At 38.3% G+C, this 17,261-nt stretch overlaps 2 protein-coding genes across 2 annotated transcripts in view; one reads left to right on the top strand and one right to left on the bottom strand.

The window, feature by feature from the left end:
* The window catches only part of BOC (BOC cell adhesion associated, oncogene regulated), a 62,363-nt gene extending 59,938 nt beyond the window's left edge, over positions 1-2,425 (top strand). Inside the window, exon 14 of the mRNA XM_028495280.2 lies at positions 1,452-2,425. The gene's annotated coding sequence lies outside the window, so the exon portion shown is untranslated. The remainder of the gene's footprint in view (positions 1-1,451) is intronic.
* CFAP44 (cilia and flagella associated protein 44) overlaps positions 1-17,261 on the bottom strand; it is a 109,359-nt gene that overhangs the window by 1,385 nt on the left and 90,713 nt on the right. The window contains exons 28-33 of the mRNA XM_007107958.3: positions 11,637-11,744; positions 10,210-10,340; positions 9,024-9,140; positions 7,940-8,141; positions 4,141-4,301; positions 2,526-2,660 (exon numbers count right to left, since the gene is read on the bottom strand). Of these exons, the coding sequence (XP_007108020.2) occupies positions 2,526-2,660; positions 4,141-4,301; positions 7,940-8,141; positions 9,024-9,140; positions 10,210-10,340; positions 11,637-11,744 (854 nt within the window). The remainder of the gene's footprint in view (positions 1-2,525; positions 2,661-4,140; positions 4,302-7,939; positions 8,142-9,023; positions 9,141-10,209; positions 10,341-11,636; positions 11,745-17,261) is intronic.

The raw sequence follows: 17,261 nt of genomic DNA, 5'->3' as shown, positions 1-17,261 counted from the left end.
CAGCCCTTCCTCATAAGTAGGGGTTGTCATCACCCAGTGCCTTCTTGCCTCTTCTCCCTTGCCCGCTTTCACTTCAGGGGCTGTGAAAACTAAACACTAACCTTAGCCAGTTTCTTTTCTAGCTGGGAGTGGCTAAGTAGATGTAGCAGAAAACATTTGCTTTCTTAATGAAAGGGACACACGAGACTGGCATTTGGGCAGCAACCACAGAGCTGGGGCAGCTGTCTGTGACTCTGAAGGAAACTTCAGTCACAGAGAGTCACAGAGATACTGGCCCTGACATCACAGCCCCACTAAACTAAAACCCCCTCAGTCATCTCCTGCAGACTTCTTGTTAAATGAGGAAAAGCACCCCTATTTGTTTAAGCTACTCTCCAAAAGTGGCGCTTTTGGTTACTTGTAGCTAAATGCACGGCCCCTCATGCCCAGTCAGTCCAGACGGTCACTCTGAAGTCACCTTAGCTTTTCCCTCATTCTCTTCACCATAGCCAAATTTTGGCTCTTCTTACTTTGAAATGCCTTTGACCGTTGGTTTTTTGTCCTTGCCATCTTCATCCCAATCCAGGCCTAGATTGTTGTAAGACTAATAGCTATGGAGTCAGCTTGGGAGGCAGACGGCCCTCAGTTTAAAAACAAACTTCCCGTTCACCGTAGCTCTATTTACAATAGACGGGACGTGGAAGCAACCTAAGTGTCCATCAGCAGATGAATGGATAAAGATGATGTGGCACATTTATACAATGGAATATTACTCAGCCATAAAGAGGAACGAAACTGAGTTATTTGTAGTGAGGTCAATGGACCTAGAGTCTGTCATACAGAGTGAAGTAAGTCAGAAAGAGAAAAACAGATACCATGTGCTAACACATATATATGGAATCTAAAAAAAAAAAAATTGGTTCTGAAGAACCTATGGGCAGGACAGGAATAAAGACACAGAAAATGGACTTGAGGACACGGGGAGGGGGAAGGGTAAGCTGGGATGAAGTGAGAGCGGCATAGACATATATACACTACCCAATGTAAAATAGATAGCTAGTGGAAAGCAGCCGCATAGCACGGGGGGGAGATCAGCTCGGTGCTTTGTGACCACCTGGAGGGTGGGAGGGAGGGAGACACAAAAGGGAAGAGATATGGGAACATATGTATATGTATAACTGATTCACTTTGTTATACATAGAAACTAACACACCATTGTAAAGCAATTATACTACAATAAAGATGTTAAAAACAAAAACTTCCCCATGTATTAGCTCTGAGAGCATATGAGCAGGTTACTTCACCACCCTGAGCTTTGGAAAGTGGTCTTTTGAAGATTCAGGGAGACAGCCAATGGAAAGAGACCATGCATGTAAAGCTATATATATAAAGATATACTATGTAAAGAGACTTACACAAGTAATTCCCTTTCCCAGTCAACTGATCTGCCTCCAAACTCTTTCCTCTCCAAGGTATCTGGACGTTCAAAGCACATCAAGTCAACAGATGTTTACTCACTGACAACTCTGTGAAGATTCTGTCTAGGCATCACCCCTCTTGAATACTGCTGTGACTCTTCGCTCAATAATTCTTTAGTGGATAAAGGGCCTTTGATATTCAGATTCTAGTCTTCCTCTCTATTTTAGTTGTAAACCTCTGAAAGCCTCTTATTGATTCTTTCTTTTGGACTTTTGCTTAGACCAGTGATTCTTCAGCTCTAGCATGCAGCAGAATCACCTGGAAGGCTTGTTCTGGATTGCTGGACCCCTCCCCCAGAGCCTCTGATTCTGTAGATCGGGGTGGAGCCTGAGAATTTGCATTTCTAACAGGTTCCCCAGGCGAGGCGGATGCTGTTCTTCAGGGAACCATACTTTGAGAACCCCTGGCTTAGATCATTTCCTGGGCACGTAAAGAAAACCAAAAGCAAAAAAAAAAAAAAAAAAAAAAAAAAAAACAGCATTTTTGCAGGTACTATTAAAAGATTATAGCACATAGTTCAGAATGTGCCATACATGTGTTATGTCCCTAGAAGGCAAGGCTTAAATAGGGTGAAACTTTATAAATAAGTATTATCCACCACATACTGTGTATTAAGTACTACTAGGTTAGCCTCAATAAATATTACATAAAAGCAAGTTGAAAGCCCTAAAAGGTAACAAGTGTTTTAATAAGTAACGTGTGGCCTCCCATAATTCAGGAGGCACGCTTTAGGTCAAAGGAAGTAAACCTGTATTGGAAATGGATGTTTGACACCAAATTCAGGGAGCATGTTGATATCATTATTTACACCTAAGTAACCTTACCTCTCCAAGGGCCAAGGCAAATCCCTTAATTAGTACTTGTATGAATTCATGGCACCCAGTAGGCATACAGTAAAGCTAGTCCCTCAGGCTCATTGTAATGTAGACGGTATCAACTCAGTGTCCTCAGGGACCCAAGTGGGCCAGAAACGTCCAAGATCAAGGTTTGTTTAAAAGCCAGCACTTGATATTCCCTTTATAGAACGTCCTCAATTCTGACAAAAGGTCTGAAGAAAAGGAACATACCTGCTGGTTCTGTAGAATATTCAGCTGAGAATCAAGTTTCTTCTTTTCAATACATAAATCATTCATCTGATGAAGTTTTTTGGTGTGTTCTTTTGTCTTCATCATCAGTTCCCTTCGCACTTGAGCAATCTTTTCCTACCAGGGCAGAAAGATGCAAAATGGATTAAGTGAATGTGGAAACAGAAAAATGAATGTCCGGATTTGATCAAAACCATCAGGCAAATGGTGTGATATGCACATAGAAAAATACAATAAGCCAATAATATCAGAAGCAAGTGCACTGGGTCTGGTTTGATTAAAGAAGAATGTAAGCAGGATGAAAGTAGGTAAAAATAAGATAGACATCACTCCATTGTTGAGAAATGACATTAGTGTGCATACTGAGTGATGGTATTCATTAATTAAAAGGGAGAATGATCCTTTAAGCAGGAAATGTTCCTGTATTGCTTTTTCCCCAGTCTTGGCCCAGGATCCTCAAGGGGACCGGCTTGAATGGCCATACATCTGCCAGGGGCTTTCCTTTGTTCTCCTATTACTCCAACAAATTATTTTAGATGGCACATATTATCTCCAGCACTACCCTGATAGGGACCAGTCCCACTGACACGAACACTGAAGTAATTTGTTTCTTCACGGTACAGTGGCAAATCTTCGATAAGAAAAGATGAGACAAGATAGCACTAGGAGGGACTTCCCTGGTGGTCCAGTGGTAAAGAATCCGCCTTCCAGTGCAGGGGACGCAGGTTCGATCCCACATGGCCATGGGGCAACGAAGCCCACGCACCACAACAATTGAGCTTGCGCGCATCAACTAGAGCCCACGCGCCCTGGAGCCCGTGCACCACAACTAGAGAGAGAAACCCAAGCAGACCTTGCGCTGTCACAAAAAAATCCCGCATGCCTCAACAAAGACCCCGTGTGCCGCAACTAAGACCTGACGCAGCCAAAAACAATAAGGAAAATAAAATAAATATTTAAAAAAAAAGCGCTAGGAACCTCTCCTCCTTCCCTATCTACTGTGAAGACAGAAAACTGGAGAAGCCATAATTATTTGTGGGCTTATAAAATCTTTGTAAAAGTTCCTGTCTCTGAATCAGGCTGTAACTGGGGTACTGCCTCATCTCATGGCTCTGGGAACAGTGTAGGCATTTAATACCTTCTAAGACCCTACCAGCTAAATAGTATATACCTTGTTATAAAATGTATTACTCAGAGATGTTTTTCTAATTTCCAGAATGGAAATAGCATGCAAAAGCTATGTAGAATAATACAATTAGGTCCTCAGAGTATAGCAGTTCATGTCTAACACTATTAGAACGTTTATACATTAATGCAGACCTCAGAGTGAATCTCTCTGTAATCTTTCATGCCATTTTGCCATTATATTTACATGAATCCTGGACCCCAGACCCAGTGCTAGTGCTTTCATCCCAAGGTAGACCAGTGGCTCAGCTAAGTGAATGGTAAGAAAGCCGAGACAGGCTTAAGATCATGGAGGAACCAAGTGGGGCTCACACACGTGTCTCCAGCTGTACAGATGCTTCGCAGGAACCACTGAAAGCTCACCAGGAGTTCTTGCCTCCACCCAGTGGATCACCTGCCCTCTCATCCTAACCTCCCACATCTTCATTTCCTTTGCGTTCGATAGCTCCTTTCGAAGTTTTTTGATCTTTAGTTCTTCAAGTGTTGTATTCACAGAAAGTGTCTGAAGGGCTTCTAGGTTGATCACACGGCCAAACTTGCTGACCATTAGTTGTCTGACTGTTTCTTCCATTTCTAAAAGAAGACAGTCACTGTCAGGTTGTTCACCAGATCCCACTGTTATCAAAAGAATAATACCAATACCAATACCATTCTAAGGAACAGCTTTTGCAAGAAGATGATGAAATATTTTACGTTACCAGTTGGGTTTTCCTCTGTGGCTTTTCACCTACTACTTTCCTCATTTAGAGTGCATATTGCTCTATTGTCTTTTCATCTACTTCAAATTTCTTTGTAAAAGGGACTCATCTTTCCCAACTGGCTACAGCTTCTGATCTGCCCCTCCTCAGATTATTCATGGGCCCAAATGGGATTATGAAGCCTTCAGTTTTTAATTTTATATTACTGATCTCTATAAGATCTGGTGTTGAGAATAGAACAGTCACTGAACAGAAGTTTCCATCTTATTCCAAGTAAAAATATTAAAATCCTTGCAGTGGTTCACAAGGTCCTACCTGTGCTGCCCTGCCCCTATTATCTCCCCCACCTCCTCCCAAAATAGCCACATGACTCACTCCACACAGCCCATTTTCTGAAAACGAGTTGTGAGACTGGTGAAAGACTCATTTCCAAAACACCCATTTCTGAAGGTGTAACCAAGTGTAATTTGTCCCCTAACCAGGGAGAACCACATCTTAGTAAGTTTATCACCTTTCCAGAGAGCTCTTCCCTGGCTTCCTATGGACCTCAGCACTCTTTCCCAGTCCCTTTCTAATTTTTTCTTCTTAACAATCCTCTCCATCTAACATGAAATATGTTTTACTTTTGTTTACTGTGTTTCCTCAACATGTGAACACTGGAAAACCTGGAGAAAAGTCCATTTGTGGAGTCTGAGCTCCCCAAGAAAGTATAATCTTGTAGCAAGATTTTCTCAGTCACCAGAGTGCCCTAAGTGAAGTCTGAAGGCCCTAAGGTGTAACAAGATGATGCAGTTCTGTTACAGGACAGGAATTTGTATTCAGGTATAATCGTTATGGCTGAATGATAATGGTATAATCAGCATGGCTGCCATTTTGCACAATCCAGGGAGGGTTACTCATTTCTGTTCTACGTGAGTGGCGCCCCATGGACTTGTGTCATGCGGTGGCCATGATAATCAGTGATGCAAATGAAATGACTGGATTATTTGCACATGTGTGGCTAGCCTGTGGCTGCCTGCTTGGCCTCCCTCAGTAAGAACCTTGACTTCCCCCAGCTAGCCCCATATAACAGGGTGCCCTCTCCCAAGGCAGCCTCATGTACTAGGACATGGACTCTGGTCCTTGCCCTTCCCACTGTGGAGCCAGCTTAACAACACCCTTCTCCTGACTCAAGCCAGCTAGTGTTCCCTGGGGACATAAAGGCTTCTGGAACACTCCCCATCCTCTGTCCCCATGGCTGCAAGCTGTGCTCTCCTTGAAAAGGAGAGAACTTACCTCCCCACCCCATATTCTAGACTCTCCTGCCCCATTGGTCTAGGGCTGGAGGCAGGGAACAGTGAGTGACTGTGGTGTTTCTCATCACTGGTAAGCATTTGTTCTCTGAGATACAGGAAAGGAACCCACTCCTAGCTTCACCTTCAGAATTAGGAGATCAGTCTTTAACCAGACTCACAACTTGCTTTCAGAAAATGGACCGCGGTAGGAGAAGAACTGAAAGTCACTGAATAAAATTTGAACCACATGGGACTTTTTTTTTTTTTTTAATTTCAACTAACATTCCAGAAATGTGAATACTTCATTTCATCTTCTTCACACATTTTTCCAAACTGCGAGGTTACTTAGATGGAAATAAGCTTCTTTCCTCATTTTCATACTAGTTTGTTCCTTGGTTTGACAAATAGTATTTCCAAATATAAACAACATTCACAGGCTACAGAAGCCAAAGGAATGTGAAGTACGTGAGAAACATTGGGGCCTCAAGGTTTATACCTGAGAAGACTCTGTCTCAACTAAGTGTTATTCAAACATAGAGTCCTAACATGTATTTTAAAACTGTATAATCCAGCCACCCATGAGGGTAGAACCATCATCACTCATTGGAAACTGACCTCTACAAATCCAAGCAACTTGGATTGACTGACCGCTATATTCTTCCCATTATTTTTCTTTTTCAAATTTTCTTTTAAAAAATATTATTCAATTGTGGTAAAATACACATAACAAAATGTACCATTTTAATCTTTTTAAAGTGTACAGGTCTGTGGCATTAAGGTAGATGCTTTTATAGTATTGGTAATATTATTGTTATTAAAGTTGGACTACTTCATCACTTACACATATGTTCCATATATCAAATATTCAAAAGGTATTTTAAAAGAATTGTCTTTACTCCATACATCTTATACTATACACCTCAATTCCATCTGAATTAAGAAGGTAAATGTGAGGAACACTACTAATAGAAGAAACGATAGAAAAATATCTGTGACCTCAAAATAGGAAAGGACTTCTTAAGACACACACACACACACACACACACACACAATGAACAAACTATAAATAGATTGATAAAATTAATTATACTGAGATTTTTAAATGTCTGTATCCCCAAAAGATACACTAAATAAAGTAAAAAGGTGAGACACAGAAAAGATTCGAAGTGAATGTAATGGACAAAGACGTAAAATATAGGAAAAAAAACTCCCTACAATCAAAAAGTAAAATAAAAAAACAAGTAAAGAAATGGGCAAAGTGTATGACAGGCAAGAAAAGGAAACAAACAGCAAATAAGCTATGTGAAGACATTCAACCTCGAGGACTTCAGGAAACTGAAATACAATTTTAACATCTACGAGGTTGGCAGAAATATGAAAGTCTAACAGTATTAAGTGTTGATTAGACTATGGAGCCCAGGAAATTCTCACACTGCCAAGGGAGAGAAAAGGGTACAGCCACTTTGGAGGGCAACTTGACAATACCCAGGAGAGTGGAAAATGCACACACCCCCCTCTCACCCAGAGCCCCCAGTCCTGAGGACTCACCTCCTTCCATACATGCACAGGGAGACATGTACAAGAGGTTCACTGTAACACTGTAATCATGAAAAATTACAAGTACCCTAAATATCCATCAACAGGAGACTGAAGAAAAACTCTTTTATAGTCCTACAATGGAATATTGTAGTACCAGTTAAAATGAGTAATTATCTGTAGCAATACGGATTACTCTCAAAAACTGGTTTAATAAAGTGAACTGTAAAATGATAGGAATAATATTATATTACAGTTAAAAACATGCAAAGGCACTTTGTATACTGTGTGTGGATACATCCATATGTATATGGATGTGGCTGGTGGTTGATCCTGGGGAAGGAGAGAACAGAACAGTATTATAAAGAGAAGGGCCTTCAGTTGTATCTTCAATGCTTTATTTCTTAAGCTTGCTAGTGGGTACAGGGGCTATTGCTGTATTATTCTATAATTTATTATACATAAAACCTTTAAAAATTGCGAGAAACTGTTTCTATGACAAAACATTTATCTTTTTAAAATAGGAGAATGACCTTTTGATAGAATCGGGAGAGAGAGTAAGTGGGAAGATGGGAAGGCGTTATTTCCTCTCAGTGGGTCTTATCTGTGATGACCTACTGTTTTCAAAGTTGGAGATGGTCACTTGACAGTTCCCTCTCTAATCAATAAATATTACTTAATAAGCCACAGGCTTAATACTCACTCTGTATAGTTTTGGCCATCTCTCTCTTTTCTCGGATGAGCTGTTTACGCCTCTCCCGGCATTCTTTGTTAAGTTTTTGCTGCTGGGAATTTTCCTCGTGGAGCTGGACAATTCGTTCTTGCAGTCGTCCCAAGGAGTGGTTCGAAAAGACCAAAGTTCCAGAAAGATCACTAGGTATTTCTCCGAATACCACATACTCTATCTACAAAAGCAAAACAAAACAGAAATAAGAATAGACAAAGATCAAGCTAAATTTAAGGTCATGGAAAGCATAAGGGAAACACTTCTTTCTCTGTCCCTTGTCACCACTGAGTAAGGTAAAAGCAGGAAGCCACTTTCAAATAGAAGTCACATTATGTCCCTCGGGGACAGCACTTCTTTCCAAAAAGACCATGCTTGATATCTACTGCATAAGGATGGAACGGACATTTCAGGGTTGGCATATTAGGCAAATTGCTACAGATAGCTAATCCTGTTTGGGTCAGGTTAAACAAGATGTATGTAAGGCTGATCTTAGGTTTTTCTTCTAACATACAGCTTTCTCTATTTACGTGACAAAACATGGTACGATGGGCCTTCGCTGATAGGATCTCTGCATTTTAATGTAAGTTGTAATTTGAGCGGGATAAAGAGATGAACAAAGAGAGGGAAAAAAGAGAAAGAATATCTTCCTTTTATCTTAACCTCCCTCATTAACAAGTAGAGATTAAGTGAAGATAATTCTTGCATCATTAGTTCATGTCTACTTAAAGATGGTGTGAAAAGTGACATGTGTCCAAGAGCCAAGATTTCAACCTCCAAGCCATTCCCTTAAGTCATAGGCTTCTCATTTCTTCAGACTTGAAATGATTCAACTTTCAAAGTGATAATGGACCACAGGGAAATATACATGTTTTCATATTATGCTTTTATAACAATCTCAGAAGGGGTAAGAAAAGTTGGGGTGTCATTCTACAGGTAGATTTCTCAGCCAAGGACTGCACTTCTCCCCCCCTAGTGGCCCATGAATTTTTCTCTGGAAAAGCCTGGGTGTCATATGGCTTTCCTGCTCAGACAGGGTGGGGCCACCTGTCAGACCCGTCACCTGGTGGAGCTTGAGAGGAATCACAACCAGCAGTTCATTCAACCGCTGCTGCTTCTCGCGTTGATAAGCCTCCAGGGCCTCCTCTGCCATGTTCAGATTAGTTGCCACAATCTTTACCTGTGGAAAGCCCCATGTGTGAGATGTTGAAAAGATTCACTGAATATATACCCGAGGTTGTAAATGAAGCCTTTCTGGGAGGAAGCAAAAGCATGAGCTGGATCTGCTTTGTTGGGCTGTGATTAAACGGACGATCCCAGTCTGCAGCCCAGCAACATATGTTATTCTCTTCCTGCTACGTCATGATCCACACCACTTTTTCAATTGTTCCAGTGACCCCAGAGTTGTATAGGTTTTGTTAATGACAACTCAGAAGACTTGTCCCCATCTCCCTTTTGTTTTCTGCAGTAAAAGCATCTCTCAGCCTGGAATGTCTTTGTCAGGATGGTTCAAATCCCATTTGGTCATAATGATGTCAATAAACTAGAGAAAAAAGCCCTTTAAAGTAATGAAACTACTAACTACAGTATTTCTAAAGCACATGCTTCATCTCCTAAAATACTTGTAAGTTTTCCAAATCATTTCCTTTTTCAAGAGGAGAAGAAATCTATCAAAAATATTTCTGAATATGAGTCAAGTGATGCTGCTCTAGGAAAGAGTACCTAAGAGGGAAACTGAGCAGATACAGCAGAAAACTCAATATAATTGTACCAGAAGTTTAGCTTAGTGGCCTCCCACATGGAATGCATACACCCCAGAGTGTCAAAGTGATTTACTGGGGTCTGGAAAGGAGTTTCAATTTCTATTTATTTTTATCTTATTCTTTTTAATTTCTGTTTTTGCAAATGTTTCATAATACATAAAATATATTAGTACAATAGTTCATGTATATAATTTATAAATAAATATACATTTATTGTGGGAATATGTGCTCCACAATTTTTTTACTTATAGAAGTATGTAATCAAAAAAGTTTGGAGGCCAATGATTTAGATAAAGAAAGTCCCAGTCATTGAAAGAGCAATGGCCCCTCAACCACAACTGTAAATGGATATAACATGGGAAATGTCTGTTCTCTTACAAGAAGTCCTAACTCATGCCATTGCTATGAATAGCAATATTATAGCTGCAAGGAGGTGTAGCTTGTTGGGAGAGGATAAATAGACCTGAGAAGGGCAGACCAACATACTTTTTTGGACAATGTATCATATTCCTTTCTGAGATTATCGATCATTTTCTTTTCTTCAACTAAGGCCTCTTCAATGTCCAGCCTTTTCTCTCGAAGTTGAAGGGCCAGTTCAAAGAGACCCATATCACAATCTGAAAAGACAGTCAATAAAGCAGCCCCATTTATTAGGGAATGTAGTAATACAATAAGTGTGGACTTTGGAGCTTCAGAATTATTAATGTCCATCTACTCCAGCAAGGTTCCATCATACTTAGGGCTCCAGGTAGAAATTATTCTGGGTAGAAATTATTAATGGTATTAATAATCATGATAGTGGTTATGATACTAGTATTGATGTTCTGAGCAATGCTCTGAGCCAGGCTTGGTGCTGCATCCTTTATGTACCTTATCTCATTCAAGGCTCACAGGCCCTGCAAGGTAGAGACTATTGTTCCCATTTTATAGGTCACGACCACCCGACCACCATAAGTCTCAGAGAGGTCACACAGCTGATATGTGACAGAATGGGATTCAAGTACAGTATCTCTGTATTAATTTCCACTATATCACACTGACAGCCACATTTTTCCACTGAGTAATTGATAAAGAATGTGAAAATATAATGGATCACTACAATGGAATTTAGGAACCATAGCTCCATCCCAGGTTCTACCACTAAACTAACTGTGAGCCTTTGTTCAAGCCGTTTAATCCTGCTATAAAATAACAAGTTGCACTACAAGATTTTCTAGCTTTCTTCCACTCATAAATATGATTTTAAGGAGATTCTTATTTTCAAAATCAAAACAAGATTTAAACTTTATGTGACTTTAAAATTTGATTTATAATTCATATGAAATACCTAGGAAAATAATTTCAGATCAAGAAGAAATAGTTTTCCTACTGAACCATTCATGTATTGAGCCTGTAAGAATATTGGTCTGGACTATAAGAATATTGGACTGTAAGAATATTTCAGACTGGTTTCACCAGTGAAAATAGTGAATATAAATTGCCAAGCATCTCCAGGAAACGTAAAAATTGCCCTTATAAAACAGGTTTGAAATATGAAAACTGAATGGTTTGGCAAAAAGGAAGAGCTTTATAAAAATATACTTATATATATATTTTTATATATATACACACATATATAAATCTTCTGTTTCTCTATAAAATGAAACTTTCTGCATAATTTATGACTCTGAATCAACTAGAGATTGTCTGCAGATTATTTAATTGGGTACTCATAAATAGCTGCCTCAAGAAACAGAAAATTAATTGTCCAGAGAGCCCCAAAGAGTATTCATTAGACTATACTTCATACATATCAAGCCACCCTTTCCTTAAATATCATTATGAGACAATCGAGAAACCAAAAAAAGGGGATTTTTGGTATTATCAATCCATAGTCACACGTAACAGAGAATGCATGGTTTTATCCCACTTACTTGTTGGGCAGATAGAATCATCAAAAACCTCATCTTCAGATCCAGACTCATCCTCATCACTCTCCAAGCTGGATTCTTCTTCACTTGATTCACTTTCTTCATCTTCATCTAAGGAGAGAGAGGGAAACATTGTTAATAAGCAGAGAAGTTCCTGTGTTAAGACTTTAAAAATAAATCATTTTTCAATGAGTTAGCTACTAGGGAAACAACAGGTAAATAAGGAAATTATTCAGTATTTTTAGAAGAATTTTAAATCGTTATGGATACAGAGACCACAAACTCAAATGCCTGCAGAAGGTTGTGCAATTAATTTCAATGCATTGAGTCAGAGAGGGTTGAGATCAAGCTGCCAAGCTGCTTATGCTGTGACCCACCTAACACACACTTGGTTATATAGTCCACAATTCCTAAATCACAGTGCTCTGAAAACAGAGAAGATTTTCATAACTTCTCTGAACCGAAGTAATACCATTTATAATCTTCACTTAACCTACTTAGTGTGAATATTCATGTCTTGCTGCAGAAGTATTACGATGTTTGATTTAGAGATTCTGTACCAAACCCTGCTGGGGGTGTTAATTGACAAAGACTCTCGCCTTTAACCAAACTTGAGTCAGACTCCTCTGAGTCCTCTGACTAGTCCTTGACCTTGAACTAAATGGGCTCTGTCCTGGGCCCATTTAGTTCAGTTTTAGCAAGAGTCCTGCTGAGTAATTCCCCACCCTTGATAGCTGGTCAAATTCCTTATTCCCTACCCTCAATATCTTATCACTCTGGCCTGCCTTCAACAGAAACCCTGTTAGGTCAGTTTAGTAAAGAATTACCCTACCTCTTAGTAATTTTCTATCAACTAACCCTGACCGTGCTCCTTGGCTATAAATCTCTGCTTGCCTTGTATTCAGAGTTGAGCTGATCTCTCCCCTACTACAAAATCCCATTATAGTGATCCCCCTGAATAAAGTCTGCCTTATTCTTAACAAGTGTCATGAATAATTTTTTTCCTTTAACAATGTCATATTTAATATCTTTTATAAAATTTTTTGAATACTAAAATACATCTGCTCCCAAGAGTTTTGGATAAGGAATTGTAGACCTCCCCTACTCAACTCTAACCCCATTTTCTTTTAAAACACCTTGAGCCCATGTGTGAACAATTGGCAATTTCTATTATATGGAACATCAAAAAATAGAGATAAGAAGTGGACCTTATACTCACTAGAAGATTTGTTAAATTAAAATGTCTCAGGACTTCCCTGGTGGCACAGTGGTTAAGAATCCACCTGCCAATTCAGGGGACATGGGTTCAAGCCCTGGTCCAGGATGCTCCCACATGCCTCAGAGCAACTAAGCCTGTGCGCCGCAACTACTGAGACTGCACTGTAGAGCCCGCGAGCCACAACTACTGAAGCCCGCATGCCTAGAGCCTGTGCTCCACAACCAGAGAAGCCACCGCAATTAGAAACCCACACACTGCAACAAAGAGTAGCCCCCGCTCACCACAACTAGAGAAAGCCTGCACCCAGCCACAAAGACCCAATACAGCCAAAAATAAATTAATTAAAAAAATTTAAATGTCTCTTAAAATAACTACAAGTGATCTGTACCACCTTATGAAATAAATCAGCAAAGTTTAAAATTAGGCTTTAAAATTCTTACATAGATTTCTGTTTTCAGGAAAATGAAACAGATCTACTTCCCCTATTCCTCCCACTAAATACAGCCCAAACCCCTGGACATTATATGTAAAACAAACACAAGAAGACTCTGAGAAGTGGAAAGAAGGCAGCAGACCTACTAATGCACTTCGAACCATGAGGAACAACACTGTGGTGAGTTCCTTGGGCCTTTATTTTTGCCCTGTATCTCAGAGGTGGAGAAGACTAAGCAACCTGAAACACCAACAGGTGCAGATAAAGAAAGGCCCAACCAGAACCTGCTCTCTCTAGCCAAATGACCTCACCAAGCTGTCAGTAGAGATTCTGTGGGGAGCTGGGACTCCCATATGCACACAACAATAGTAAGGAGATCTCCCTTCTCTTGGGTGGAAAAAGGCTGAGTACCTCCACCTGGCAGTAAGGAGGATGCACCCACTCCTTCCTCTGGCAGAACAGTGTTAGAAAAAGCCAAGTAAACCAGAAGATTTAAATAAGATACAGAATCTCATACATAATATGAACGTTTCCAGCTCTCAACTGAAAGTCATGCATCATACCAAGAGCCAAGAATATCTCCAACTGAATGAGAAAAGACAACCAATAAATGTTAACACTAAGATGACAGAAATGTTAGAATTATCTGACAAAGTAGTTTAAACAGGCAAGATAAAAATGCTTCAGTGAGCAATTATGAACACACTTGAAGCAAATGAAAGAATACAATGCCTCAAAGAAATAGTCTCAGCCTATTTGTTTATTTATATAAAGAAGAACTAAATGGAAATTTTAGAACTGAAAAATACAATAATTAGAATAGAAACTAATGGATGGGTTCAACAGCAGAATGGAGGGGACAGAGAAATGAATCAGTGAACTTGAAGATAGAACAGTAGAAAGTAGCCAATTTGAACAACAGAGAGAAAACAAACTGGAAAAACAAACAGAACCCAAACCCCAGAGCCTCAGGGACCTATGGGACCATAATGAAAGGTCTAACATTCATGCCATCAAAGTCACATGAAGGAGTGAGGAAAAGAGGGGGTCTTTAAAAGGACTTGAAGAAATAATGGCTGAAAACTTCTTAAATTTGGCAAAGGACATAAACCTACGGATAAGTTGAATGAATTCCAAAGAGGATAAATCCAAAAAAAATCTACACTAAGACTAATCACAGTCAAACTTCTGAAAACTAAAGAGAAAAAAATCTTGAAGGCAAACAGAGAAAAGGGGATAAGCAATTTGAATATCAGAGGGTTTCTCATCAGAAACTATGGAGATCAGAAGGAATTGGCACAATATTTTTCAAATGCTGAAAGAAAAGAAATGCCAACCTACAATCCTATACCCAGTGAAAATGTCTTTCAGAAAAAGAGGAGAAATCAAGACATACTCAGATTATAGGAAAATTTTTAAAATTGCCACTAGTATACCTGCCCTAAAAGAATGGATAAAAGAAATTCTTTACACAGAAGGGAAATTATTTTTTAAAACAGGAAACTTGGAGCAGAAACATGGATAAATACAATAGGCTTTCCTCCTCCAAGTTTAAATTATGTTTGATAATTGAAGCAAAAATTATAACATTGTCTGATATGGTTCTAGATGTATGTAGAGAAAATATTTAGGACAGCCATATTATAAATAGGGAAGATAAAGAGATGTAAAGGTAGATGAGGATTCTATACTTGACTTAAACTGGTAAAATGATGACACTGGTGGACTGGGATAAATTATGTATATATAATGTATCAATAATATATAGAGCAACCACTAAAAAAAGTATACAAAGATACATTAAAAAGTGCTAGAGAAAATTAAAATGGAATTAAAAAAAATGTTCAAGTAACCCACAGGAAGGTAGGAAAAAGAACAAAGACAGAAAACAGAGAATAAGAACAAATAAAAAATAAAATGGCAGACTTAAGCCCTAATATAGCAAATGTAAGTGGTTCAATATACCAATTAGAAGACAGAGTGGATGAAAAACATTATTTGACCAAACGCTGTCTATCAGAAATTCATTTCTAATATAATTATATAGTCAAGTTGAAATTAAAAGTAGGGGAAAGGTATATTATGCAACTATTAATCAAAGCAAAGCAGGACTGGCTATACTAATATAAGATAAATAGACTTCAGAGCAAAGAAAATTACTCAAGACAGAAAAAGACCATATATAATGATAAAAGTGTCAATCCATCAAGAAGACATAGCAATATTAAATGTGTATTCATAAAATAACAGAGCTGCAAAATATGTGAAGCAAAAACTGACAAAAATGAAAGGAGAAATAGACAAATCCATGATTATATTTGGAGACTGCAACACCCCCTCTCTCAACATTTGATGCAAAAACTATACAGAAAATCAGCAAGGATATAGAAGACCTGAACAGTATCATCAATCAATAGAATCTAACTAACAGTAATAAAACACTTCACACAAAACAGCACAATATACATTCTTTGCAAGTGCCCACAGAACATACACCAAGATTGACCATACGTCAGACCATAAAACAAATCTCAACAAATATAAAAGAATTGAAATCATACAAAGTGTGTTCTCTGACCACAATGGAATCAAACTAGAACTCAATAACAGAAAGATAACAGGAAAATCTCAAAACACTTGGACCTACACAACACACTTGTATATAACCGATGGGACCCAGAAGTCACAATGTAAATTTTAAAACTACATTGACCTGAATGGAAATGAAAATGCACTTGAAAATTTGTGGAATACAGCTAAAGCAGTGCTGAGAGAGAAATTATAGTACTAATCTAGAAAAGAGGAAAAATTCTCAAGTCAATGATTTAAGCTTCCACCTCAAAACCTAAAAACAGGAGTACAAAATAAACCCAAAGCAAGCTGAAGGAAGCTAATAGTAAAGATAATAACAGAAATCAATAAAATTGAAAGCAGAAAAATAATAGAGAAAATCACTTATACAAAGAGCTGATTTGTTCTCAAAAAGATCGATTGAATTGACAAACCTCTAGCAAGACTGAAAAAAAAAGTAGGAAGATAAGAAACAACTTACCAATATCGTGAATGCAACAGGTGATATTACTACAGACCCTGCAGATATTAAAAGGATAACAAGGAAATACAATGAACATCTCTATGCACATAAATTTGCTAACTTAGGTGAAACAGACCAATTCCACAAAAAATACAAATTATCATAACTCACTCAATATAAAATAGATAATTTGAATAGTTCTGTAACTATTAAGAACATTGAAATTCTAATTGTAAAACTACCTTGAAGAAATCCATTGGCCCAAGTAGTTTCACTGGAGAACTTTACCAAACATTTATAAAGAATTGCCATAAATTCTTTACAATATCTTCCAGAAAAATCAAAAAGGAGAGAAGACTTCCCAATTCACATTTTGAAGCTACTGTTCTCCTGATACTAAAACCAAATAAATATAGTATAAAAACAGTACAATGATCCTCATGAATATAGACATAAAATTTCTTAACAAAATATTAGCAAGTAGAATTCAGCAATATATAAAAAGAATTTTACATCACACCAAGGGAGATTTATTTCAGAAATGCTAGTCTGATCTGGTAATCAGTAATCAGCCAATATAATCCACCATCTTAACGGGCTAAAGAAAAAAAAAAAATCACATAACTGTCAATGCAGTAAAGCATCTGATAAAATTCAACACCCATTCATGATAAAAATTCATGAAAAATAGGAACAGAGGGGAACTTCCTGAATTTGATAAAGACTATCTATGAAACACTTACAGGTGTTTCTTAATGGTACAGGTAGCATACTTAATGTTGAAAGATTGAATGCTTTCCCCCTAAAATTGGACTAAGGCAAGGATATCAGCCCTGAGCACTCTATTTCAAGATAGTAATGGATGTTCTAACCAGTGCAATAAGGCAATAAAAGGTAATTGGCATACCGACCAGAAATAAATAAAACTGCCCTTTTTACAGA

The sequence above is a fragment of the Physeter macrocephalus genome, chromosome 1 (genome assembly GCF_002837175.3).
Source record: "Physeter macrocephalus isolate SW-GA chromosome 1, ASM283717v5, whole genome shotgun sequence".
Classification (NCBI taxonomy): domain Eukaryota; kingdom Metazoa; phylum Chordata; class Mammalia; order Artiodactyla; family Physeteridae; genus Physeter; species Physeter macrocephalus.
This window is presented reverse-complemented; position numbering and strand designations above follow the sequence as displayed.